This window comes from Phoca vitulina, unplaced genomic scaffold, assembly GCF_004348235.1.
Source record: "Phoca vitulina isolate PV1807 unplaced genomic scaffold, GSC_HSeal_1.0 scaffold95, whole genome shotgun sequence".
In the NCBI taxonomy this organism is placed as follows: domain Eukaryota; kingdom Metazoa; phylum Chordata; class Mammalia; order Carnivora; family Phocidae; genus Phoca; species Phoca vitulina.
Genome location: NW_022589798.1, coordinates 1094834 through 1121378, shown reverse-complemented (window position 1 = coordinate 1121378; position 26545 = coordinate 1094834). Strand labels below are relative to the sequence as shown.

The window sequence follows — 26545 nt, the reverse complement described above, 5'->3', positions numbered from 1 at the left end:
TGGAACAACCCCCTCTGAAGAGCTTCTGAAATAAAAAATTTTCTTCTGTCCCAAAAAAGGGTAAAGCTACCTAACAAGAATGTAACTCTAGGAAAATATCAATACATTTTGTTTGACTTTAGTATGTCAAGGTCAAATTGTAGACTGTGGCAATGGCCACATTCATTTCATGGTAATTTCACAGAACCCAAGTTTTAAAAGAAAGATGGAGGAGCAAAAATATTTCTTGTTAGGGCATCTGGGTGGCTCAGTTGGTTAAGTGTCTGCCTTCGACTCAGGTCATCATCTCAGGGTCCTGGGATAGAGCCCCATGTCGAGCTCCCTGCCCAGTGGGGGGTCTGCTTCTCCCTCTCTCCCTCTGCCCCTCCCTTTGCTTATGTGCACTCTCTCTCTCTCTCTCAGATAAATAAAATCTTCAACAACCAAAAAAAAATATTTCTTGTTTATTAGGAGAGCTCAACTTGTCCCATTACCTTACCTCACCATTCTACAGCAGGGGTCTAGCAAACAAGGGCTCGTGAGCCATCTGCCTCAATACCTGTTTGTGCAAATAAAGTTTTATTGGAACACAGCTAGCTCATGCATTTACATAGTGCCCGTGGCTGCTTTCGTGCTAAAGGTAGATCTGTAATTTTATCAGAAACTGTATGTCCTGCAAAGCCTAAGTTATTTACTGTCCGGCCAACCTCTGCTCTACATTGCAATGGACTGAGGAATGCTGGCAAGGCCTCAATCCACTAACCCTAAAATGCACCACAAATAAAAACCATGAGCCTGGGCCACTGAGGTATGCAGACAGAGAATGCCCCCTGGGATGGGTCATCAGGTAGACACACATGGCCCCAACCTAAGTGAACAACATCAGCCTGGCTGTTCACCTCACCACAGGATTCACAGAAGTGAGTACAGATTCACCATTCCAACCACCAAGCTCCTCACCTCCTAATCAACCCAGGGTGCCAACTTCAACTTTCCTCATCTGGTGAAATCTACAGCTCTATTAAAATAAAATTCTTAGGCTTCAAAACAAAATGTTCTCCTCAATCCAACCCAGCACAATGTTCAATTTCTAAGAACATATGGTTTATAGGAAGTAAATGATCTTGCTCATTCTCAAGGTCTCTGAACCATTTAATTCCAACTATTCTAAGAAAGGTTGTGTGTGCTTCTCATAGGCTTCTCCCATCCCATCTGAAAGCAGCTCCTTAAGACTTTCCTCCAATCCACCATATGGCAATGAAACACTATTTTGGCAAGGCACAGACTGAGGGGCTAAAAACATTCACTTGAAAAAAACTATGGAAAAGAAACAATGAATGAATGTGAATGGGAACTAGGAAAACTGGATTCCAGTCCCAGCTCATTCACAAATGAGTTACAACCCTGGATGAATTGTTAAAATTTATCCATTTTTAAACCTGTGCCTCAGTATTCTTGTGTGCAGAGTCAGCAGTTCCCAACAACTTTTCTGCCTCTACAAGCTTCCCACAAACAACATTTATATTGTAATTCTCAAAATATCCTGGGGACACACAGAGTTTGCAAGTGGTCTCCCTCTCTTTTCTTCTGTGCTCCTCATCACCCACAAGCGCCCCGCCCACCCCAGGTACTCTGCCATTCCTGTTATTTCTACACCGCACTTGTGGCAATCTGTAAATATTCTTTCATCACTAGAATGTAAGTTGCAAGAGAGCAACGACTTTTGTCTGTCATGGACTCATCTGTACTCCCAAAGTCTAAAACACCCCACATATCAGGGGGCAGGCACTAGAAACAGTGGTTAAATAAGTAAATTAATGTATCAATTCCACCTCCTTTGCTTGCTTACTCCCTTTTTTCCTTGAGGAACCCTAAGTCTCCTCCCATCTCAACTACAATTTGAAGCCTCTTTCCATATACAATATAGCTCACTGTCACTTAGTAACTGCAATACTGAAGCAAGCAAAATGACAATACTAGTGTTTTTCTATTTATTTCATGTAGTGCCAAAATGCCGTTAATACTAATACTGTAGTTTAAAAGAATCCAGAATTCATCTAATAGAAGTGAAACTAAACATTCATGTATTTCAGATAGCAAGTCCAAGTACGTATACAAATATAAATATTAAACTTAGACTCTTTTAATTATTTCCTGATAAGATAAAGTACTAGCCAAAATATTTATATTAAACAATACTTTAAAAAATTCACACTGGACAAAATAACCAATTTTGGTCTTATTATTATTAATTACTAAAACTACTAGTATTCAGCCTGCAAAAGAAGACTCGGGAAACCCAAAACTTCATATATTTGCAGGGCTACTCTGAAAAAAATAGGTATGTCATATTTTGATCAGACCCTGAGGTTTAGACAGGAATCAAAGGATAAAAATTACAGAGAAACAGAGCCTCAATAGGTAAACCACACATTTCTGAAAATTCCAGCTATATCAACGAGACGGGCTGCCATGTGAAGCAGCGAGCCTCCCTCCCATCACCAGAAGTGCAAAGATACAGGATGACCACTGAATCAAGCTTTTGCATTGGGTGGGAAGCTGGACTGGCTAATTCTAAAGCCCTTGCCAAGATTAAATTCCAATACTATTCTGGCACCACCCATCATTCTGAAGGATATTCTGAAGTGAAACTGGGTTTTTAAAAAAAACTACAATTGCACAGTGGTGAGGAACACACTGACAATTAGTAAGGTTTGGTGCTGTTGCCTGGATTTATATTAAGGCACCGGCTCTTTTACCCACTACTGCTTTTGTAACGATTTCCTGAGAGGGGCCCTAGGAAGCCCAGGCTACATTTTGAAAACTGCAGTTCTAGAGATTCTAATGGACAAAGTTTCTACAATAAAGATGGGAGCAAACAGATAGGAAAAATAAAAGGAAGGATCTCTCTGCTTGCCGGCAAAATTAAAATCCCCCTTCAGTAAGGTTACTTAAGCTAAAAAGTCATGGGAGTACTATAAATACCACTGGTCAATAACCAATGTTTTATCTAATTAAATATATGTTCGTCCCAGAAGAGAAGCTTGTCAACAAAATTATCTTGTGAATTAGACTCTCTGGCAATGATTAAGATTTTAAAGCCGGTGGCCCTCACATGCACTCGGTTTTCACTACAACACCCTCACAGTCCAGCAGGAAATAAAAGGCACATGGAATGCACACCGAACAGCACGCAGCACCTACCTACACCTCGCCTTTCTCACTTAACAAAGAGGTGTGCAATTCCCGGGAGCACGGAGGATTTATGAAAGGCGGAGCCAAGTCAGAAAACTCCCAAAACCTGGGAAAATGTAAATGTGAGAGCCTTTCTCATTCTCTGCTGCATCTTAATTCCGGGATTTATCTCCTTAAAAAAAAAATGTCCTTGAAATTCTGCACTGAGATTCTGACAGCAGTTGAAAAAAGAAAATCTGTGAGCACCTTTCAACAGCAGTACAGGCTTTAAGGGCAGTTCTGTCACTAACAGACCTTGGAAGAACACACGGGACCACCATCTACCTCAAAATGTGTCAAGTGCCAGCCCCGCCTCACGACATCTGCAAAGGCCAACCCTGAAAATGGTTCCACAGAAACGGTTTTATAAAATATTTTTATGTTCAGAGAACCCCCTTTTTGCCCCACAATTTGAATCAAGAGTTGCAGTCCTCTAAGTAATTAAGGATTAAAGACTAGTAAGCACAGAAGCTATTCTAAAAATTAGTATAAGATTCAGGACGGACAAATCTAGAACACTAAAAAAAAAAAGTACAGCTACATAAATGCATGTTCAAACACGACTACATATTATGTACTATTATACACTGTATAACTGATCGGTTAAGTGACCAGAATAGTAAATTTTATAGGCTTTTTCAAAGGCTGAAGATAGAAAATGCTTCCAGAAGTAGAACTGCACTGCTCTACCACTTTGCCCATGAATCATATTTACAAGACCACTTATAACAAATATGGACTAACTACTGAACAAAGACTTAACAGGCTGTCAAAAGTGGGGAAGGATGGGAAAAGAGAAGGGAACCAACATACATACAGTGTACCAGGAAAGTAACAAATAGGAGAATGCACTGAAAAACGTTTTTATAAGCAACTGTCATGTGCTCTGCAAAAAGTACCTCAAATTTTAAAAATGATTTTAGATTAAAAACTGTACATTTACAGTGCAGACGTATCATGTGACCATTTAACAAAGTTACAGAGCCCCGAAAGTGGTTAAAATGTAGAGCAAGTGAAAAGCACCCATGAATATGGTATTTAATTTACATGATCATCTCTACGAGGCCACCTGGAAATCTTTATTGGGGAACAATTTTAAAATAATGTTAACGACACAAATCAGTTGTTCTTGAAGCTCGTTCCTGATGTCTGGAAAAGGAGGGAGAAAACAGTGAATGCGCATACCACGTTCTATGGGTACCAGAAATACAGGCTGAACCTGATGAAACTGCCATTTGGGGGATTAAGTATAGACACTGACCACTTCTTAAGGCTCCAACTAATTTTTGTTATCTGGAAACATCCTCCTCAAGGCCTCTTCAAGCCAAGTATTTCTGGGTTGCTTACGGTGAGATCCACCTCCGAAAGGGCAGCCACAGGGACGTGAAACACAAAGTCCCAGCCCTTTAAAAGTCTGTGATATAGACATGAAGACAGACACATGTAGGTAAATTAATTAAAAAAGGAAGTTAAACACAGACAAGACCGAAGCAAAAAGAACTCCAAAGGAGCAGCTACCTGTGACTGGTGGGCTAGGGAGGGCAGACTGCAGGCGGACCCCAACAGCGGAATACCTCCTCTAGCAGCGGGAAGAGGGTCGTTAGGGCGCTCTCTCAGGGCAGGTCTGGACTAACAGCAAGACAGAAGAACAGGAAGATTCGGACGGAATTTATATTCGGGGCAGAATCAACACGGGCACTGTGTTTGGTACACACGGAAGCCATCGCTTTTGTCCACTCAAGGCAATTTTTTTGCTTAGCACGTTGAGTTCAGTTTCCTCAAACCTTCACCTACACTACTGGTAAAAATGTAAACTTTCTGGAGGGCAAATGGCAGGATATAGGAGTTTCAAATGTGTATACCTTCAATCCCACGGCCACTTCTAAGAATTTACTCTGAGAAAACTGCCATACCACCCATGCACAAGAACTTAGCTTTGAAAAGTCTCACCATAAAGTTATTAGGACAGTGAATAGAAAGGCAGTTGTCCCATTAACAGAAGACTGGTTCACTAAATTATTTTTACTGAATGAACCAGTACGATACCACCATTTAGAAAAAGGATGTTGATCCTTATATAAGACATAAGAATATTTTCACAAATTAAAAATAGGCATGTAAGGTCAATCCATATTTTTTTAAAAGAAAAAAAGTACTTATGTATACATACATGGAGAAAAGGTCTGGATGAATATACAGCAAAATGTTACTATTTTTCCCTAGCATTAAAATGAGAGGACTATTCTGGTTTGTTTCTTTTTTCTACACTTTGCTTTATTATCTGATTTTTCACAATGAGCAATAAAAGTTGTTCTAGAAACAAACTTCCGTTGAGTAAAATTCAGTTTTGTTTTGTTTTTAAAAGGATTTCTTCTAAGGAAAAAATAAAACAAGACAAAATCAGAGAGGGAGACAAACCATAAGAGACTCTTGATCATAGGAAACAAACTGAGGATTGTTGGAGGGGAGAGGGGTTGGTGGATGGGGAAACTGGGTGATGGACATTAAGGAGGGCATGTCATATAATGAGCACTGGGTGTTACATAAGACTGAGTAATCACTGACCTCTACCTCTGAAGCCAATAATACATACGTTAATTAACTGAATTTAAATTAAAAATAATAAATTAATTAAATAAATAAATAAATAAAAGGATTTCTTCCCCTAAATCTATGCCAACTGTTTGCTATCTTACGATGGATGCCATAATTTGCGAATACTGTGTTGAAGTCTTAAACCTATGCCTCAAACATTCAAAATTCATTCACTGACTCCACATCCATATAGATTTTTAATAATAATCAGAGAGGTATCGATGCATAGCTCAGTGGTTACTGAAAGAGTCTTGCAAGCTGTACTTAAAGCATCATGAGCTGTTACGCTGGCTGCTCCATGTCTTGGAAATCAGAGAAAAACCGGAAATCTGTACGTCACGGGCCTCAAGATCACTGGTTCTAGAATCAGAGCCAACCAAGGAGATGTGACAGGACAAGGCTGAGGCTGGCCCTGAGAACACAGTGGCCAATGAAATCAAGGGGATGAGAAACATCAAAGGAATCTGACAATATTCTATAGCCATGTAGCCAGAACCGGGATTCTTGAAAACTGGGAAATCAGACATAAAAATGTATTCTTTGGGGCATGTGATGAAAATAAAAAGAACCCAGGGAAGAATGGAAGAAAAAAAAAAAAATCAGGAGCAAGAAGAGTCCAATGACTCCTGAGTTCCACGCATACTAATGTGTGCCATTAACAAAGGGCAAATAATAAAGCAGAGAAGGGAGTCACACTTCATAGCATGGCTGAATTTGCCAATGTAAAGGTAGCAGGATGACCAGTGAAGTAACTTCAGCTGCAAAATGCAGTAGGCATCCAAGGGTCCCCTGCAGCTAGCCCACAGGAAGACATCGATACGAGCCTTGGTATCAAAAGGTTAGAAATGAATAAATTTAAAGAACTAACTCACAGAGCAAAAACAAAGTCATGATTACATGAGATCCAACTTTATATGAATTTACTAGTTGTCAGTTACTTATGGGCCTAAGTTAACAGCAATTCTGTGTAGTTCAACTATAATGCAGTGTTGTTCCTAAAATAATCCACTGGTTTCCCAGGTCTCAAGTCAAAGAATATCAATCAGATGTTATTTAAGGCCAAATCTGGAGGCTTAATTACATACAATCAACTATCCCTTTCACGATTTGGGTAAATCAAAGGAAAGGGGCAGCATCACCAAGGCATTCCTCTAGAGTACCCTGGAATCATCTGAGGAACTTTAAAAACGAGAGGTCTATGTCTCACCTCAGATACTTTGATTCAAGTGGCTTGGGAATTTAAGAATCCCGGGCACTAGCGCTCCAGGTGCCGACAGAGGTAAGAACCACATCGCTTCTCATCATCTCAAAAATGAGTGAGTCGGGCTGAACTGTAGTTTATAAAGAATTTTCAGCAGTGATCTCCTACAACTCTAATAAACATAATAGCTCCGCTTCTTTCACAGTAATAATGGAGCTCTCCCTGAATGTGAAATGGAGAAATGACAACCCCAACAGGTGACTACTTGTGGTTAATACTACTTCAACAGCTGGAAACAATGCCAAAATTAAGATATCTATGCTTGCTATTCTTTAGACATTCCAAAATCCACACCCTTTTACTGGGAGATTTCCACTTCTATCTTCCCCATCCCCCCTCCAGATGCACGTACAGATGAATAAAAGATGGGAAACAGGAAGATTGGCAGGAGTCCTGGTTACTATGGCAGCAAGTAAATGAAATGCCAAAGCTCATGAAACTGATAGTGAGAGCAGGAATCAGGTATACATCATCGAGCTACCTGTCTTGTTGATTGCTCTCCTTCATGCACAATTCAGTTCCCTGCCTTCACCTTACAGTTCAGCCTCTTTAGAGAGTAGGAGGAGGGCAGCACCACAATGACATGAAGACTAGGGGAGCTAAGAACCGGCAAAAGATTGAGTGAGTGGAGATAAAAGGGTTATAAAAAAAATCATGTTTATATCCTGTAAATCTTCTAAACATCAGTGTACGGTTTTAGCAAAAATGTGTTCGTTGACTGGGTTCAAAGAAATTATTTTTTAAAGTACGCATTGATAGACGCAGAAACCTGGGCTTTGGCAAGAGTCAGATTTGCACACCCTACTGAACAACAGACCAACAGTGTGTCCACCGACCAGGCCGCTGCAGTGGTGCTTAATTCAAGTGATGAGAGGAGGCACTTGAGGGATCACACTCCTCTGAAGAGCAGGGAGGAGCAGGGTATAAAAGCACAGTGGAATTAAAGGAATAAAAACATCCTTCAAGATTCAGCTGCTTCCGAGGAGAACTGTGCCTTTCGTCTGCGATCCCATGTGTTATCCCTCTCATTCCACACACATCTTCCAAGTGTAATTATGTAGGAGTGCGTCCCCTTTCTTAACTAAGCTTCTTCAAGGTTGCATCTTACTCATCTTTAGTAGGTGCTGGAGACGCAAAGAACCTGGCACACAGAACGTGTTCGATAAATGATGAATACGTAAGTCAAAGAATAAATGGAAAGATGAGAGATGAAAGTTGCTAACTGCACTTAATTCACTGAAAAGGAAGAGAAGGTTAAGCCAAGTCATAAAATTCAAGGAGAAATAAGATCTTCAACTACAAGAGGAAAACAGCACCATTTTATTTTCAAAAGACAGAGATGCATTAATAAAGCTAAAGCACATCCTGTTGGTTAAAAAACAGATGCACAGTCAAGGAATGAGGAATAAACAGGTAAAAGAAACAGCCAGGCTCATAAAGGTGCCTCCAAACTTCTCAAGATTCTTGGAACATAATCAAGAATCACTGGACATTCTACTCCTAGCGTATAAAGGGAATATTACACATCCAAACTCACACTTTGAAAAGCTTTGAAAATTTCTGGAAACTGAGTCAGCAAGTCATGCTGTCTCTATGCACTATGAAGAGTCAACAGGATTATACACAGAGTCTGCCAGAGGGTATGACAGTGAAATTTCATGTTACAGCTGGAAGGAGAGTGAAGGCAAGGAAATGCCAGTCCTCTTTTGTTGTGTTTACTTCCCATCCCTACAGTCTAACCTCCGTGTGTACCCTGGAGTACTGTATTCAACTAGGAGGCCACATATAAAAAGGGATATCAACTGCCTCAAAGTTGTCCAGAAAAAAATAAGACTGCAGGTAAAGGGTCTGAAACCCAAGTCCTGTGCTGCATACCCAAGAGAATGGAGAAGATGAAGCCTGATTTTGAGACTTAAGAGTGTATTTATCTTCAAATACTTAAAGAGAAGAAAAGGTAACACTGCAGAGGCCGAACCCGAACTATCAAATTAAAGCAGCAAACTGGAGGTAAGAAACCCCTTTCAAAGCAGAACTTTCTGAAAGCAAAATGCACATTCTGGGAGAGGGGACTGATAAAAGTTCTAGCTCCTGTGGGTGGTAGTTACATGGGTGTTTGCTTCACACATACAGCTGATCCCCATCATTTGTGGAACGCATACATGCCAGTTCACCTACTAGCTCAATTTTGTTTGTCACCCCCAAATCAGCACTCCCACCACTTTCACAGTCATTTGAGGACATGCATGTGTGGAGACTGGTGGAAAATCTGCCACCCAATACACACATTCCCAGCTGAGGTCCAACAACCGAGGAGGCTCTGCCTTGCTTCAGATCTCCCATGGTAAAGCAGGTGCCTTTTTTTGCAGCCTACATAGTGCCATGTTTTTCACATTTTTGTGCTTTTTGTTGGTGCTGTTTAAAATGCCCGAGTGAGGTGAAGTGCTGTCTTAGTGTCCCTAAGTGCAAGAAGGATGTGCTATGCCTTACGGGAAAAAAATGTATTAGATAAGCTTCATTCAGGGCATGAGTTAGGATGCTATTACAGGCTTTGAGCTCAATGATTTCAAATCAAAAATACATATTTAATATGTCTTTATGAGAAAAAAAATGAGGTTATGTATAGATTAGTTAATTAAAATGTGGTGACCAGCCAGAGGCTCACAGGAACCTACCCATGTACTTCCTCAAGGGGCAATGACTCCATATTCACTGACTCAGTGTTAGAGGCAACTTTGCAGAACGTTAACTACCGCAAGTAACAGTAACTAACATATTCACTAAGCTGTACACCTGTTCATGTTTCATGGACTGTGTATGTTCAATTTCACAAGCAAAAAGAATGTTTTGATAGGTGGGTTTCATGCATTATACAGAAGAATGAAATATGCAATTTCTCAGGCCCCTTCAAAATGTAAACAATCATTAGCTTTGCACTTACAGAGATAAGCAGAATTTTAAAACTCCAACCGTGCTTCTGGGTGGCAACATGTTCTTTTTGGGAAGGGCAGAAATGGGCTATAGGCTCTGAAATTTCAACTTTCAAACGCTAAGTGAAGAGGGGATACCAGGACTTCCCCGGATGTTGGAAGATTCAACACAAGCATCTAATTATGCTCCCTCCTGAAAACCTACTAAAGTTATAGTAAAGGGATTTTTTTTTTTTTAAGGTACAATTCTGCAAGAATGAGAAAGATGGGAAAACAGCAATTCAATTTTAGAAGGCAAGCGGATGGAAGAAAGCAGCAATGTGGAAAACCAAGAATCAACCACACTTACACTGCAGAACTCCTCAAAAGATCCGAGAACTGGCTACACTGGGTACACCTCTGAAAGTGGGGGGTCAAGTGAGAGATTAAAATAAGGCTTGTCAAAAGTGGAAGGATAATTGGATCTTTAGATGCATGTTTGGAAGTTTATTCTCTGGAGTGGACAAAACAGAGAGAAACCTCTGGATTGGAAGAAATACACACACAGCTGTAAGTGGGGGTTCCATACCAAAAAGAAATTGAGAAAAAAATGCATACTGAAAGAGACCCCTGTGCTCTTTCCCCACTTAGCTCCCAGAATAGTGGCCCAAGGGCTTTTATCCTTCAGGCAAGAACTCAAAGAATATTCTTTGGGGAATCTGACCTGTTCAAAAGATACCTCAGGAGTCATCCAACAAACAGCCAGGCCACCAAGGCCAAACAATGAAGCTGACGAGCTCCGCCCACACGTTTGGTAGTCCATCCTGTTCGATGTAAGCCCACAGCCAAAGATCAGCATACATTTGAGAAAAGCCTTTGACATGAGAGCCCAACACGGGAAAAAGTGGAGTAAACAAACACTGCAGGAGGAGAAAACAGTATCTTCAGAGATGAGGAGAGACAGCATCCACGCAACGAGACAATAAAAAAAGAAAGATTCGGGGAACAAAGGAGCCCTGAAAAATTAAATATCTGAGAAATTCTTTTTCAACAGAAGGGTTGGAAGATAAAGTTTAGAAACACCCTTAGAAAGAGCAAAAAGACAAAGACAATTAAGAAAATTAAAAAACAAAAGACTGTATGAAATTAACCAGACCATTACATGTGGTCCAAGAATTGAACAAAAGGGGTTCCAGAATGGAGAAAACAGGGAGAATCAACATCCAAAAATGAAAGACACAGGACTGTCAAATTGAAAGAGCCCACTGAGGGCCAGGACACTGAATGAAAACTTTCAAGGCATATAATAATGAAATTTCCGAACACTGAGACTAGAAGCTAGGAAAATAATGGTCTTATGCTTCCAAATCTCTGAAGAAAAACACTTTCCAATCTACAATTCCATATTCAACAAAACTTTTAAAGATATTTTTTGACATGCAAAAACTTTAATTCTAAGGATTTGTAGAATTGGAAAAAAAATGAGTTAATGTGTCAATATTATCCGATTTCTTGCACTTGGAGAAGGGAGATACATAGAATGGGGGAAAACTAAAAAGAACCCTCTAGTGCTCGTTTAGAATTGGGAGGCATCAGTAGGTATGTATGAATTTCCTACCTCGGTATACCGAAAAGAGCCAGGGAGGAGGCATGTTTACCCCTGTAAGAATGAGCACACCCAGACCCTGGTTTCTAAATCCCATTCCCTACCAAATGCCTGATCCTGATGGGGGCAGGGAAAGCACAAGATAACCTATGAAAACACCTCACTGTTCTGGGAAATAAGGAAGTGTGTGTGATGGAAATGTGTCATGAAGGACACAGAAACTGGCCTGCAGAGTGTCACTGGCTAAATCTGGAAACATTTGAGCAAAATAATGACAGTAATGGATTATAACCCAGTAAATGAGTTCATACTGATAAATAATTGGGGAAAGAGGGAAACTCTTCATTTTAGTATAGCAAAACAAAACAAAAACAAAAACAGAATCACTGTTCTGCATTATCATAGTAATAACTGCTCAGGCAACGATTACCTATGGATGCTGAAATCAGGAGTTCAAGCTCGATGAGGAGTAAGTTATTTACATAATCTCCAATTATTTCCCCACAAATTACTTATTAGCAAAAGGAAAATCAGTAACTTGACAGGGGAGAAACCTGGCAGACACTATCTTAATCAAGTATCAAAGTTAGTGTCAACAATAATGGGACAACACAACATCACACACCTCCCAATGTGAAGCTCAGAGGACATATTACTGCTTATGCCGTATACCCACCAAAAACGCATAGTGCGAATCTAATCATAAGGAAACAAACCCAAACTGGGTAGGGGCGTTCACAAAATGGCTTCTAAACTTCAATAATGTAAATACCATGGAAGACAAAAAAAAATGAGGAACTGCTGCCAATTAAAAGGGAGAGACAGAAAAGCTTCTGAACTTAAAAAAAAAATGCTGTAAAAGGACATTATTGGAACAGCAATATTTGAATCAAGACTTCTTATTAAAATATTGTACCACTGTTACTTTCCAGATTTTGATGATTATACTGTGATTTTATGAGTGACTGTCTTAAATATACTCCAAGTACTTAAGGAGTAGAGGGGAATGGTGTCTGCAACTTAACACTCAAATGGTTCAGAAAAGTGTATGATTAAGAGAGAATGACAAAGCAAATGCGGCAAAATGCGAACTACTGGTGAACCTGGATGAAAATGATTCCAGAATTCTTTATACTATTCTCACAACTTTCGTGTAATTTGAAATTATTTCAAAATAGGAGCAATAAGAGAAAGAGAAAAGGCAGTGAAGGACAACCTCTTCAACTCTAGCACAGAACTCTGTACATTTTTGAGGGCAGACGTGTTCATACTGAAAATACTCAGTCACAGAAATGTAAATTTTTCATTTTATTCAAAGTTGGTACAGAAGTGCTAATAACATTTCCATAAAATAATTACTATACTTCAGTTACAGGACAAGATACCACAGAAAGGAATATACTTGGCAAGAAATGTAGGTTCATCTGAAGTTTCCAAATACTCTTGAAGGCTAATGCAGCAGCTGGAGAAGTACACACAGTACACACACGACAGTGTATTTTACAGAGTCAGTAATGAAAACTGACAGCTCTTTAAGCAGATTTGTTTTTCCATTTTTTTCAACAATAACACTTTTAAAAAACACATTAAACCAAGATCATACATGTCTACAATTTTTAAAAATCAGATTGTATACAGTAGGTTAGAATAATAGTCAAGTTAGAATTGTCATGTATGGTTAACAATCCTAAATCTACAATTTCAGTTGTATTCCCTTCAATATGGAAATAACCTGGTTTATACCAAATTCTACTTTCTGCTTGCAACTAAAACATTGTACAATGTGAAGATGGACCCCATCAATCAAACCTTAAAAAAAAAAAAAACTGTGGACAATAAAGGGTACACTGGAGATCAGTTTACAATTCCAAAAACTCACCAATAATGCAACAGCTTCATTTATAGTCACATTTGGTCTACAATGCATAACTGACGAAATGATACATGTACACAATACACACCCCAGTGCACAGACTGGTCTCTTACAGAAAATATGAACAAAGCATAATAGGGAGGACACTAGGAAAAACAATTTCAACGAAGACATCTTTTTAAAATGCAATACTTACATATCAAAAGTACTAGATAAAAGCAGCAGTACTCTGCTGACATTTGGCTTAAAAATAAAGAAATGAATGAAGCGATTTCACAGGATATTAGAAAAGGAATTGGTTTTCTTCTTGAAGAAGACTACTAACTTTTGCACAGCAACTATTTTTGATATCCACCTTATCAAAAAAAAAAAAAAGCACTGAGAAGCATAACGTAGTTCATATGTGATTGCCAACATAGGTCTGGGCAACAGGAAATGGGATGTCCAAGCAAAGAATGGGTAGATCCCTGCTGTATTTCTGAACTCTGTTGGCAATCTATAAACAGAAGCAATATTGGTGGGGGAAAGCAGGGAACAGATTCCATATTATCTGACACTAATGTAATATGTCATTATTAACAAAAATAAAGCTTTTGCATTTTAACAACGCCACAGAAAAGTCCATGAGCAAAAGACTTGTTGATTTGTTTTTGCCACTCAAAAGTTAGAGATCTCAAAGTGAAATTAGAAAATTCTAATTATACATATTTACACTGCTAGGACGACTTTCACCTAGACTAATTAAAGCAATTTTCCATGGAATTATAAATGAAAGATATTCTGCCAAAGGAATCTTCAAAAGCATTAAATTCTTACAAATGATTTTAAATTTAAAAACAACACTTAAAAAGATACAGACACATACTATATAGGACTAACAGGTTGTAACTGCTTTGCCTTAACACACACTGCTAAGCCAAAGACGTTCCTCAAAACTTTCTTTTTTTCCTGCATTTCTGGCACTCCTCTGCCCTCGTCCCCCAAACCAGAGGTTTTACATTTCTAAAATACTGAGGGAACACACCTGTTTTTTACTACAGGAGCAATCTCTCCCTCAAGGTGTTCCGGTTAACCCTTCTCAAACATGTGACATTAGTCTACATCAGCTTTAATCTTCATCCCATGTATTACCAGAGTGGACCAAGTCTTTCCTTAAGAAGATAAATACACAAACTAGAGGAGAGTGGGAACAAAGGTAGTCACTTTTCTCCCATTCTGAGAGTTATAGTTTTTGACCTATGGGCAAAATCCAAGACAAAGACTATTTATTCATTCTTGATAAACTGGGACTATTCAGGTAAAGAAGGCAAGGGATAAGACAAGGGCAATACGGAGTGCAAGAAAACACATTTTCTTCTGCACGCACATTCTGATTTCATCTACTCTAACCATGAAGCAGGGAATGGGACAGGTAAAAGAATGCTTTAGACTCTTATAACCCCTGTGAAAAGCAAAGTAGCTCGTTTGGCAGATATGTCTCAGATTTAGTTTGATGCTCAGAACACTTGGATCAAATTCTGCTCTATTAAAATGAAGTGCAGTAAAGCACATGAAAAAATAAAGATACGTTCACCTCTTACAAACCTACACAAAGATTAAAGACAAGTAGTATTTGCCCTGTTAAAATGTAAAATTTCTCCATGTTTTCAGGGAACTACTGATAGCAGGTAAAATTGCCTAAAGATTTAAGATAAAAAATAGGAACACCAACGGCTCTACAGCTTAAAGCAAAAGCTTGTCAAACTCTTCCACCCACCAAAAGCCTAGAAGTCTGTCCCTGTTTTAGTTCCAGACTGTAGGAAAGAACCCAGAGACCCCATTTTCGCTAGTAACCCCCAAATATAGCTGCAACATTCTTGATTATTTGTCTCTTCTCCCTCTACCAAAGTAGTACAAACTTATTCAGATTATTACACTTGAATCACTTATCATTTAGGACCCCAACTCAGGATACCTCATTGTCTGGGGCTTCCAATACTGGGGTCCTCCACAGCTCCCAAGACAAACGCCCGGTGGGCTGTACAAGCGGCACTTGTGGGGTACTAAGAAATACTGTCAGTCTTGTGCTTTCTACACGTGGAGACACACACCTGCACGACGTGGTTTGTGCTTTCCGTGGACTTTTACTTTAAGCTTCTTACCTATCATGGAATGTGAAACTGTTGTCAGATGTATGTTCTCAGATATGCCTATCAAACCTGCACTGGAAAAACAATAGTTAAAATATACTCACAGAATTAATAAGTAACCTTACAGTTTTAATTAAGGATATAAAACAAATATAGATGAATAAATAACATTTAAACTGCAACAGGAATTAGAGCTACCTGGTTTCCTTGAACCTAAACAAAGGCTGTGTATAAAGTATGTAAATATAAATGTATTTTTTGTATTTCCTTGACGAGTTGTAACAAAATTTAAAAAGAGGAATTGTTACAAATAAGTATATTCTATCAGGAAAGGGAAATGTGTAAACTAGCAGAGTCAATATTGGCAACCAGAAGGCACTAATAAAAACACATAAATTTCAGAAGCTGATTATATTATGAAATACCCTATATATTGGCCTTTGCCAATTTGGGATTTCAATAACAGCAATGAGCTTAATTTCAGTTTCCAACTATTATAACCAAAAAGTGAGTTAATTAAGGAACATTCATTCCACTTAATAGAAGTCTAGGCTACAATGATATATTGAAAAATTATCCAGACTAATTTGTCCAAAGGCAATTAAAAAAAAAGTAAACACTCCTTCCTCCAGCAGCACTGGGGTACAAGGTGAATTTACCAAGATAAACTAAGTCTCCAATAAGGTTGTGGTTATCTACCGTCAACTTGTGCTGTTGCGGAAATCACTGAAATATGTATTTCCCTTATTGACAGAGTTCACAGACTGTAAACTATCTTAAACTTGGGGTAGGGGTAGGAGAGGATGGAGGGGCTTCATTATCATGGACAACAATTATGATATAGAGCTTTTCTGATAGCAAAGCCACTGCTCCCACACTAAGAAAAATCTGAGACCACTGTGCTTTTGTCCTGACTTGCTCTTAATTTGCTTATTTGTTCTAGCATCCCTCTCTTCAATCATAGTATGAATCCAGATAACCAAACCACACTGAAAAGTCATTACATAAAGTAAGGTTATTGGTTTAAAATCAAAAGCTTCAGATTATGGTCCTCCCCTAAAAAGTAAAGTATGTGAAATCAGTAACGATACAGATACATCAAACCTTTTTCACCTATTTCTGAGTAAGACAATGTATCCATGGTTAAGGCTGTTAGTTACCAGATAAACTGGGTGCTTAACCCAAAACAAAAAACTAAATCCTATCTTTTATATAAAGGATTTGAGATGGATAACAGAAACATAAATTATATCAATTTTCACAACATTCCTTTAAAGGTGAATCAGTAGTTTAAAGCCTTATTCCCAGCACTGGAAAGAAGTTTAAATAAACACATTTATAGGACTCCATGAACAATGGTGTGGGACTCAGTGCTGGCAAAGCCTGTAAGCAGTTTGAACCTTAGCTAAATTCAATTCTAGGAGTGAAAGAAGTTGAATACCTAGTCTTCCAACAGAGGGGGAGAGTTTGATAAAAAGCATACCAAATTAAGAGAAATGACTTAATGGAGGAAAAGGGGTTTGCAGCCCTGAGTTAAGCCAACCAAGTCTAACCAAGTGTAGTAATCAAAGCTTCTTATTTAATTCAGCTTCATACCTAACTAGTACAAAAGGGCTTCTCTATATGCCAACTGACTAGTTCCAATTTTTACCCTTAAGTACTGCAAGAACAAGGCTTTTTGGCATCAAAACAAACTCCATTCCTCTCTGTATTGTGATACCACCATCTCAAAGGGACTGGTATGAATTTTAACTATTGCTGCCTCCCTAATTTTTGAAGAAAAGAGTTTTCGGAATATAATAATGATGAATTACTAGGGCTTTTATTATTGGTGAACACTAGTGAACATTAGTCTGAGAAAGTCATTCTTGAGAATTTAACAGTTTAAGCTAATAGAAATCTAGTATATTTAAACACAACTATGTTTTATATATATAATGAATTATTTGGATCCAAGTCTTCAAAACTGGGGCAAAGCAGCACTTTTGCACATCACAGCAAGAAGCCTGAACATGAATTAAGCTGATAAAAGATCAAAACAGGAATTTGAGAAGCGTTAAAAGAACGAACAGGTGAAGAATTAAAGCAATGTGAGGGAAGACAAATGGAGGCAAAGACCAGTCTCTCTGAATGGTAGGTAGGTGGGTATACCACAAATAGGAATATACCCTATTTGTAAAGTCTGCTCAAGCTAATGTCAACATCAAAATGTCTTAATGCAATTTAACACTTCATTAATGAGCAATCTTATGAATACAAGCCTAAAAGCATTTTTTTCTACTAAAGTATCACTATCAAATATCAGTCCTTTTAACCTCAAATATGTTTTAAAAACTCCTATTTCACAATATTTAACATCAAACCAGGGTTTAACTGGCTGGATCTTATTCACTGGTATCCTAATCTATAGGGGAAAGGTTTAAACTAGCCGACAACCAAGATGCTTCCAGTTCTAGAATTCACTGAACAGAATTCTCCATCTGCACATTTTAAGCTAATGTTTGTCCTTTGCCTAACTAACTTGTTAAGTTTGTATCACCCAGGTATTTCTCAGCATCTCATTTAATAGTTTTTCTGACTTCTTAGGAAAATTTTGTCCTGGCAAGTCTCTGTGGTCACATAATGTAACAGGAATGGTCTACACACATCGCTCAATCCAGAACTGGGGAATGGTGGCAAGGTGTCACTCACTACTCCATACCCACGTGGTCCTTTCCAGCCATCATACCACAGATGAAAACAACACAGCGGGGTAAAAACTATAAGGGAAGTAAGTAAGCCAAATACTGCCAAGTGGGAACACTGATGGGTCTAACCTTTTAATAGCTAATGATATAGCCAGTCTGTAGGATGGTAAAGTATGAGAATAACCCACAGGCTGCACTGAATGATATTTGAATAGAGAGGGGAAGATCCATGCACCCTGTAAGTATAGGGAAGAAAAAGCAATGGACTGAGAAATGGAGACAGAGACTCTCAGTGCCCTGGACAAGACTTTTCAGTCCCCCCACTCCCAATTAGCCTCGGGTTAGAGACTGAGTGACAGCCTCCCAATCAATTCTTAAAATGTTAAGTTTCACATGTGATAGGTCTCTGCTAATTACTTGAACGTGCTAAGAACTATGATCCTGGCCAGACTCTTTGTGCAAAAAGACAATGAATCCTTTGAGCCAATTGAAAAGGAAGCCTTGCGAGAGGAGATCTGCTGAAAATAGGCCAAAGGACACAGTACCACCACTATTGCTTGATGCTTCCCTAACCTAAAGATAAGAGTGAAAACCTCACCAGGAAGAGAATGGCTGTGGAAAAAGATTGGCTCAGCTATTTCAAAAGCCACTTACTATCTTGGAGCAAAAGGACATATATTTTTGGAGCCAATAATTCTTCTGCGTGCCAGAGTAATAAGCTCTGCTCATCAGATCTTAGGACTGAGATTGCCTGAAAGGATAAAAATCTAAGAACTAGGGATACCACTAACAGCAGATCAGACAGTATTTTTCTCTACCTTTGAAGAACCAGTCTCCTCACTTCATTTTGACTCTTGGGTAACTATTTTAGTCAATATCACTCTTACTCAATTCTGAACCTTAGCTTGAGCCAATATAAAAATATATACATATTAATGTCTACAGATGAAATGTCATCATTTAGTACCCATTTAGTGTAAAGTATGAACATTTTGCTAGCTTAACACAGACCAGGTATCACTCCATGAACAATCATTCTAACGAAACATACTGAACAGTGGTCCCCTGAACGAAGCTGCAATCAGCAATTCACATACTTATTCAAGCACATTACCTACTACTGGAAAGCAATAAGAAGGGCAAGATTCAGGGACTTCAGTCTCAACAGTGATGATTATACTGGCAAGAATAAACATCCTAATGGATATACTAACAGTCATTCCTTATTTACAGACATTAGTACTCTAAACTTGACCTACCGCTATATATACACAAACAGACACAAGATGATGTATTTCGTGTATCGTACTAAGACAGCAGCAAAGAGAAGGTGGGGGGGGGGGGGGGGGGGATCCTAATACTTCAAACTATTAGGGCTCAACATTAAATAAAGGGGAAAAAAACTCACATAAACACCACCTATTAATTTATGCTGTAAGAAGAAGGGGTATAAGAAGGCTGCCCAGCCACTGTGTCAATCCTCTTTGCTGAGTTACACAGCAATGTGTTCAAAGTCAAAGAAAATTTTAATTCCTATAACTTAATGCCAATTTAAAAAATCTAAGGTCCTATTATTTTCCCAAATACCAAAAGGTTGTCTCAAAGGAAAAACAGTTCCTTTCAGAAGAGGACAAACCATGAGTCCAGCTTTGCATACATGGTTTTTCTGTTCTTCCCAACAGACTTTTTGTAACCTTGGACGTATCAGAGCCACAGCCTCCGCCAAAGAAAAGGATGGTCCCTATTTATTTGGCCCCCAGCTTATAAACTGTAAGAATGAAATTGAGAAAAAACTCTACAAGGCACTCTAATCTCAGAAATCATGCTATTCATACATGAGTTATTTTTTCATCTACAGACTCAGTCCATCAGAAAGCCTCCTGGAGATGGGAAGACATTATGCTACCTGATAATTTCTAAAATCAACTTTGGACTAATCAAGTCCATCATAATGAAACTCGTTTATAGAATACAAAAAATTTAAAGTCATTAGGACTGAGTTTTGATTCAAAAATCTACAAAAGTATCTAAAAAAGTAATACTTTTCCCTAAAGAATACAAGCTTCATAAAATCATGCAATTTAAAAAGTATCAGAGATTACAGGAAAGTCAAAGAAAGTAGATACACAATTAGTTTCCTTCATATGTCATGGAGGAAAAAGGACCATGTTGAGCACACAGACACAGAACTTCGTAATCTGTAGAGCTTTTCTCTAATGTCTTTTGTATCCTGTCCTCAAGAAGGGGAATCAGCCTGTGAAAAAGATTCCCATCCACGAAGGTTACAACAGAGTGCCAAGCCATGTGAAGACAGAGGATCCTGTAAGTACACAAGTCGTAGGATATCCTCCACAAGACATACTACTAAACCCAGAAGTTCTTATTCATGACACCTCTTTAACATGCTATCCACTCCACAGAAAGACTATACTGACAACCTACCAATGGCAAAGCATGCACTCAGTTTTCTGTTACTGATGCCGAGTTTGCACTGGAACCTCCTCATGCTCTAAGTCAATGTAACTTTTTAAAAATGTAGAGGCCATGTACAGATGGCAAGTCTTTCCAAAAAAAAAAAGTAAATCAGGAAAACAAACTTATCAAGGATAAAATATGATCTCAGAATTATATTTTCCCTCCAAAAACTCAACTTCAATATATCATGATCTAATCAAGCAGGGCAACCCAGCACAAAGGCACTGACAATTTTCTTCAGATTTCTGGACATATCTTCCAACTGAATCCACTTGGAAAAGTGTGTGGCTAATAAAAAAGGTTACCAAATGACAAGAACAAAGAACAAAGCTAGAGAATTAGTGGAGTATGAGTAGTCGCCTGTTTAGCATAAGCTGATCAAACACTGCTTGAGGACTGCTAATTCCCAAACTATATAAACAACCTTAACTTGGTCAATCAATTTGGGGATCATCAGCAATGTTCACTTCATTTTCTCCCCTAATCATCTGACAATACAATCGTGACATAACTTTTTATCAAGACAGAGTTGGTGGTCATTTGAGTATGGTTCACTTAAACTTCGGTCAAAGTAGGAAAAAAAAAAAAAAAAAAAAAAGGAACTGAAACAAACTTTTTACCAACATTCCATATGTTGGTGGTACAAGAACAGCTACAGGTAAACATTCTTCTTCCTTTCTTTTGGCAATCAGAATCCACAGGCTCATGCTAGCAAAATGAACCTGGCAAACAAACTAACCTGTCCTGATACAAGGACCCCACAAGCACATCAGTTAGGTTTTCAGTACACAACTGATTATACAATGTCCACGAATTCAGTTTTAAATGGTAGTAGGGATTACAGAGACAGAGAAAAACCTCTGAAATGAGCAAGTCCTCTACTTCAGGATAAGAAGGCCTACCAAGATTTGGCAGTGCACACAGTATACCTTATTTGTAATAATCTTAGCATATATTCTGCTCTACATGTTCTATGAGAATAATTGGTCTCTCCTTACTTTGGTATGGAAAATTTTAAACCACATTTGCACAATTCAGTCTGTTAAACAAGTTTACTTCATTTAGGTTGAAAATTTACTTTCATCCATCTCTGGGAAAATAAAGTCTTGCAAATAGATGATTTTCTGCTAAGTAAAATTTGGCTAAAACCTATAGCGTAAACAATGCCTGAGAGATGCAACAGTTACATAAGTTTTGTTTTTGTTTTTTTTCCAAAGACCAGTATTTTCTTAAGTTAGTGTCTCATCATATCCTTAAAAAGTTCATAAGGAGAAATAAACAAACATGAAAATTCCAAGTGAACACACAGCAAAAAGTCCAATATTTAATATTAGTTTAACTTGTGGAGGCTCTTCCAACATTTGTAAACAAACAGCCTCCTCCTCCATCAGGTCTCTGAGACTCCTCTTGCTGAGGCTCTTACTTTTAAAGCCACAGAACCAATCTATGAACTTCCAGTACCGGCCTCCATCCTCTGTTTCCTTCTTTCTCTCTTTCTCACCCATAAGAGCTGCTTGCCCATTGGAATAAGCATCTACTGGTGTTTCTGCCTCTGAATGCCCTAATGAAGCCACCGGATTGCCCTCTTCTCTGCAGGTCACCAAGAGATTAACATCTTCCGGCTGAAGGCCCTTGATACTATCTTCAGATTTCCCATTGGGAATGATGTGGTTGATGGCCTCACTGTTCTCACTGCACCTCAGAATGCTCTTCTCTTGCATTTTGTACGGTTCATCTTTCGGGGAGCAGCTTTCCTTCACCACCAGGCTCTTCTTAGACCAAAAGGTGGTGGTACGAATCTGTTCCTTTGTGGGAGGTGGTGTGAGAAGGCTAACAATTACAGTAATGAGTCCTGTGACCCAAAACAATGCTGTGGCCACATACATGTAATGGATGTCTTTGATGAAGCCTGGCCTGTTATCAGGTTGGTCACATTCTGGGGCACGGTATGCAAAGGCCAGTGTCAAACGGACTGCTCCAAGAACAAAGCCAGCCATTCCACCATAGAAAGCCCCTTGCTCGTTGCAGCGCTTCCAGAAAATTGCCAGAAGGAACAGGGCCGCAACTGGGGGTGTCAGGTAATCTGCTACCTCCTGAATGTAAAGGTACATCTGGCCTCCTTGCATCTCCACGATGATTGGCACCCATGCAATGCTGATCACCACCATAAAAGCCACAAATATCCTCCCCACAATCATTAGTTCCCTGGAGCTTGCGCTCCTGCGGATGAGTTTGTACACATCGAGGGTGAATATGGTACTGGCACTGTTAAAGATAGAGTCCAAGTCGCTCATCAGAGCTGCAATCATCACTGCCATCATTAAGCCACGGAGGCCCACGGGAACCAGCTTCATCACCAGGCGTGGGTAAGCAATATTAGAGCACCCAGCTCTGCTTCCACATACTTGCATGCAGTGCTCTGGGTTGATGCAAGCTATATCATCAGCAAACAGTATTCTGGAAATCATTCCTGGGACAACTATGATAAACATTGGCAGAAGCTTCAAGAAGCCAGCCATAAGAGTAGAGCCTTTGGCATGAGCAATGTTTTTAGCTGCTAAGACTCTCTGCACGATGACTTGGTCAGCACACCAGTACCATACTGAAGCTGGGGTCTGCCCAAGAACGAATCCAGGCCAAGGAACATCTTCATCTGTTGGATTCCGCAACATTTTCAGTGCATCTTTCTTAGGGTGGACATGACAAGAATTTGTGTTGGAAAGGTTGTATGTCAACAAGATGGAAGTAACATTGGGTGAGGCCAACATGTACCTTCTCTTAACTTCCTCAAACCCGCCAATCTCCATCATGCTAATAATCATAAGTGTGAGTGCCCCAACGATCATAAGCAGAGCCTGGAGAGTGTCTGTGTAGATCACTGCAACAAGGCCTCCGGTGACAGTCAGCAAAGCAGTCATGCCAATGAGCAGGATGACAGACACATAGAGGTTCCAACCCAAAGACTCCTGGATAAAGAGGGCACCCGAATACAGATCCACTGAGAGCTTGGTGAAGATATAGAGAATCAGAGACAAGGCTGCGAAATAGACCTGAATCCTATGGCCACCAAATCGCTTGGACAAGTATTCAGGCATGGTGTATACCCCTGACCGGATGTAAATAGGGATGAAAACCCATCCCAGAAGTTGCAAAAGCAGTAAGGCATTGAATTCCCATGCGCCCACTGCAAATCCACTTGCAGCTCCAGATCCTGCCAGCCCAATGAAGTGCTCACTCCCAATATTGCTCACAAACAGAGAGGCACCAATTGCTACCCAGGTCATAGAGCGCCCCGCCAGGAAGTATCCACTCACGGTGCTTCTATTAGATTTCCACATGGCAAAAAACCCAATGCACATGACCAGGATAAAATACAGGGCCACTATGGCAATGTCTGCTGTCTCCAGTACAGCCCTCATTTTGGTAACTTTGTGAATAAAAGTGTCCAATGACAGAAGTGTCCGACTTTATTTACTCATTAGTAACCCCAGACAAGTCTGTAAACCATACGTGAACTGGACTACACAGAGCAACACAGCAGGTCAAAGTCTTTGTCCTTTGGTTTGCTGTCTTGATGGTGGTGGTTGTGATAAACTTTGAAGGAGACAGTTTAAATTTTCCTCCGCTTCTTAATTGGGATTGAGAACTTAGCTCGTACTCTTAATCCACTCTCCACAAGACCATCAGCATTTACTCAGGTGCTGGAGGAGAAATTCTGAGTTGCAGCTAAGTTAGTGAAGCCTACTGTACCAACCCTGCAAGGCAGCAAAGACAAAAGACAAAGATTGAATTAGAGGAGGGTCTCACCAAGTGATGAGGAAACTTTCAGTCTAGCAAAAACGGCGCAATAAGACATTCTTTATAGAAAGAAAAAAAATTTTTTATATACTTCAGTTCCACAGGAAAGAGCAATCTAAACTAGCACATCAGGTACTTAAAGTCATGAGAATATTTATCATTTTGAACTAAGAACAAAAATTCATTGACCTCGTAACTAAGTGACCTAACTTCTCTAGCAACTAAGAACTGCCTACCATGACATTGCCCTTTTTTTGTCTTGCTGTGGTCGTCTCAGATTGGAACAGACACCAAGATCTTAAAGCACCTTAAGGGAAAAGGGTGGGGAAAAAACACTAATTATTCATAAGGGCACCAGAATGAATCTTCAAATGCTATGAATCCTGAATAATGCACTCTATCACCAGTTAGGGTACTGTATGGAATAGGCAGGTAGACTCAACTCAGTGTTATCATCTACCCCCCAAACACAAAATCAAGTATCACTTAGTCTATGCAAATTTATTATTGTAAAATTTTCCTAAATTCCTACTACACATGTGTATGTGGTAATTATACAGTAACGTAGAAATTGTGAAATGACTCCTGCCCTAGAGGGAAACAAGACATTCCAGACAAAACACAAAAAACTAGGAACATACAACTTATAAAACCCTAACATTTTATTATTTCTCCTAGCTAGACGACATCAGAAGATTTTTGAAAAATGTTCAAAAAGGTAATTTCCTTCCCTTCCTTTTCACCAGGCAGTAATTCTAAGAGAATCTCTGAGAGGATAAAGGCACAGTGACACAAAGTTTGATCTTGTTGAGTAGTTTTCCTTTTAATTATGCTTTCTTATTGAAGGGTACAGAAAGCAAGGAGAGTAGGGAGGAGGAGAACAAAATTTCTGAAAGACTGAAAAATAATGTATTAGCTCTTCCAAACCTCAATGAAACAAACATTTATCAACCATTAGATAACAAGTTATCTTCAATTAAGTCAGTCAGACATTTTTCAGTCCTGGATTAAGGAAAAAAAAAAAATCACTGCAAAACAGACATTTAAATCCATCTAAAATCAAGTTTATGAATCTGATGCTTTTCTCCTGAAAAAGAGACAAATTCTAAATCTACAAAGTTAATTATAATTGTAGCTAAGAGATCAATTTGAAAAACATTTTGTTATTCATCCTATGCCTGCCACACATCGACTTCTAATGTGAGTTTTCCTTTTGTGATAAACCAACCTCAAAGTGAAGTGTTTTTCTATACTCGATTACGTAGATGCTTTTTGATAATCTACGCATTTTCCTTTAAAAAAAGACCTATAAATGATACTAAAGCCACTGCTTTCCAAAACTGTTCAAAACAGACCACAGTACTGGGGCGCCTGGGTGGCTCAGTTGGTTAAGCAACTGCCTTCGGCTCAGGTCATGATCCTGGAGTCCCTGGATCGAGTCCCGCATCGGGCTCCCTGCTCAGCGAGGAGCCTGCTTCTCCCTCTGACCCTCCCCCCTCTCATGTACTCTTTCTCTCTCTCATTCTCGCTCTCTCAAATAAATAAATCTTTAAAAAAAAAAAAAAAAACAGACCACAGTATTAAAAAAACTTTTAAAAACACACCTCTCACTAACCAGGAAAGGAGTTGGAAATAATGGCTAAAGATAAACATTCTACTGAATTAGGTTATTAGGTCTAATTCATAAGGCTGCCTAGTTGGAAATGTCTTAAACCCATTTTTATGCCTTTTTAAGCATACAGTACTATAATAATTATACTAAGAAAATGGATTACTATCCCTCCTAAGAGGCAGTGTCAATAATGACTGACATGAATAAAACTCCCACGCACAAAAGCATCAAATACACTAACAGTTGGGATTTGTATCACTTCAGACTTGCCAAATCTTGAAAGCTGGTCATATTTCTGTGACCACTTTCCCCACCCCAAAAACTTCCTAAAGAAACACTTGGGACATTATCCAGAAGGATCACCTAAATTTTTAATAAAATATCAGATGA

General features: G+C 39.1%; 2 protein-coding genes across 4 annotated transcripts in view; both read right to left on the bottom strand.

The window, feature by feature from the left end:
* Positions 1–26545, bottom strand: part of MRPS6 (mitochondrial ribosomal protein S6) — a 65963-nt gene that overhangs the window by 18866 nt on the left and 20552 nt on the right. The gene's annotated exons all lie outside the window — the stretch shown is intronic.
* SLC5A3 (solute carrier family 5 member 3) overlaps positions 12877–26545 on the bottom strand; it is a 34588-nt gene continuing 20919 nt past the window's right edge. For 2 of the 3 annotated variants that reach the window (XM_032396985.1, XM_032396986.1), the window contains exon 2: positions 12877–24500. In XM_032396985.1, coding sequence (XP_032252876.1) covers positions 22008–24164 — 2157 coding nt within the window. In that variant the 5' untranslated portion in view covers positions 24165–24500 and the 3' untranslated portion in view covers positions 12877–22007. The remainder of the gene's footprint in view (positions 24501–26545) is intronic. The other variant, XM_032396984.1, reaches the window with a different exon arrangement.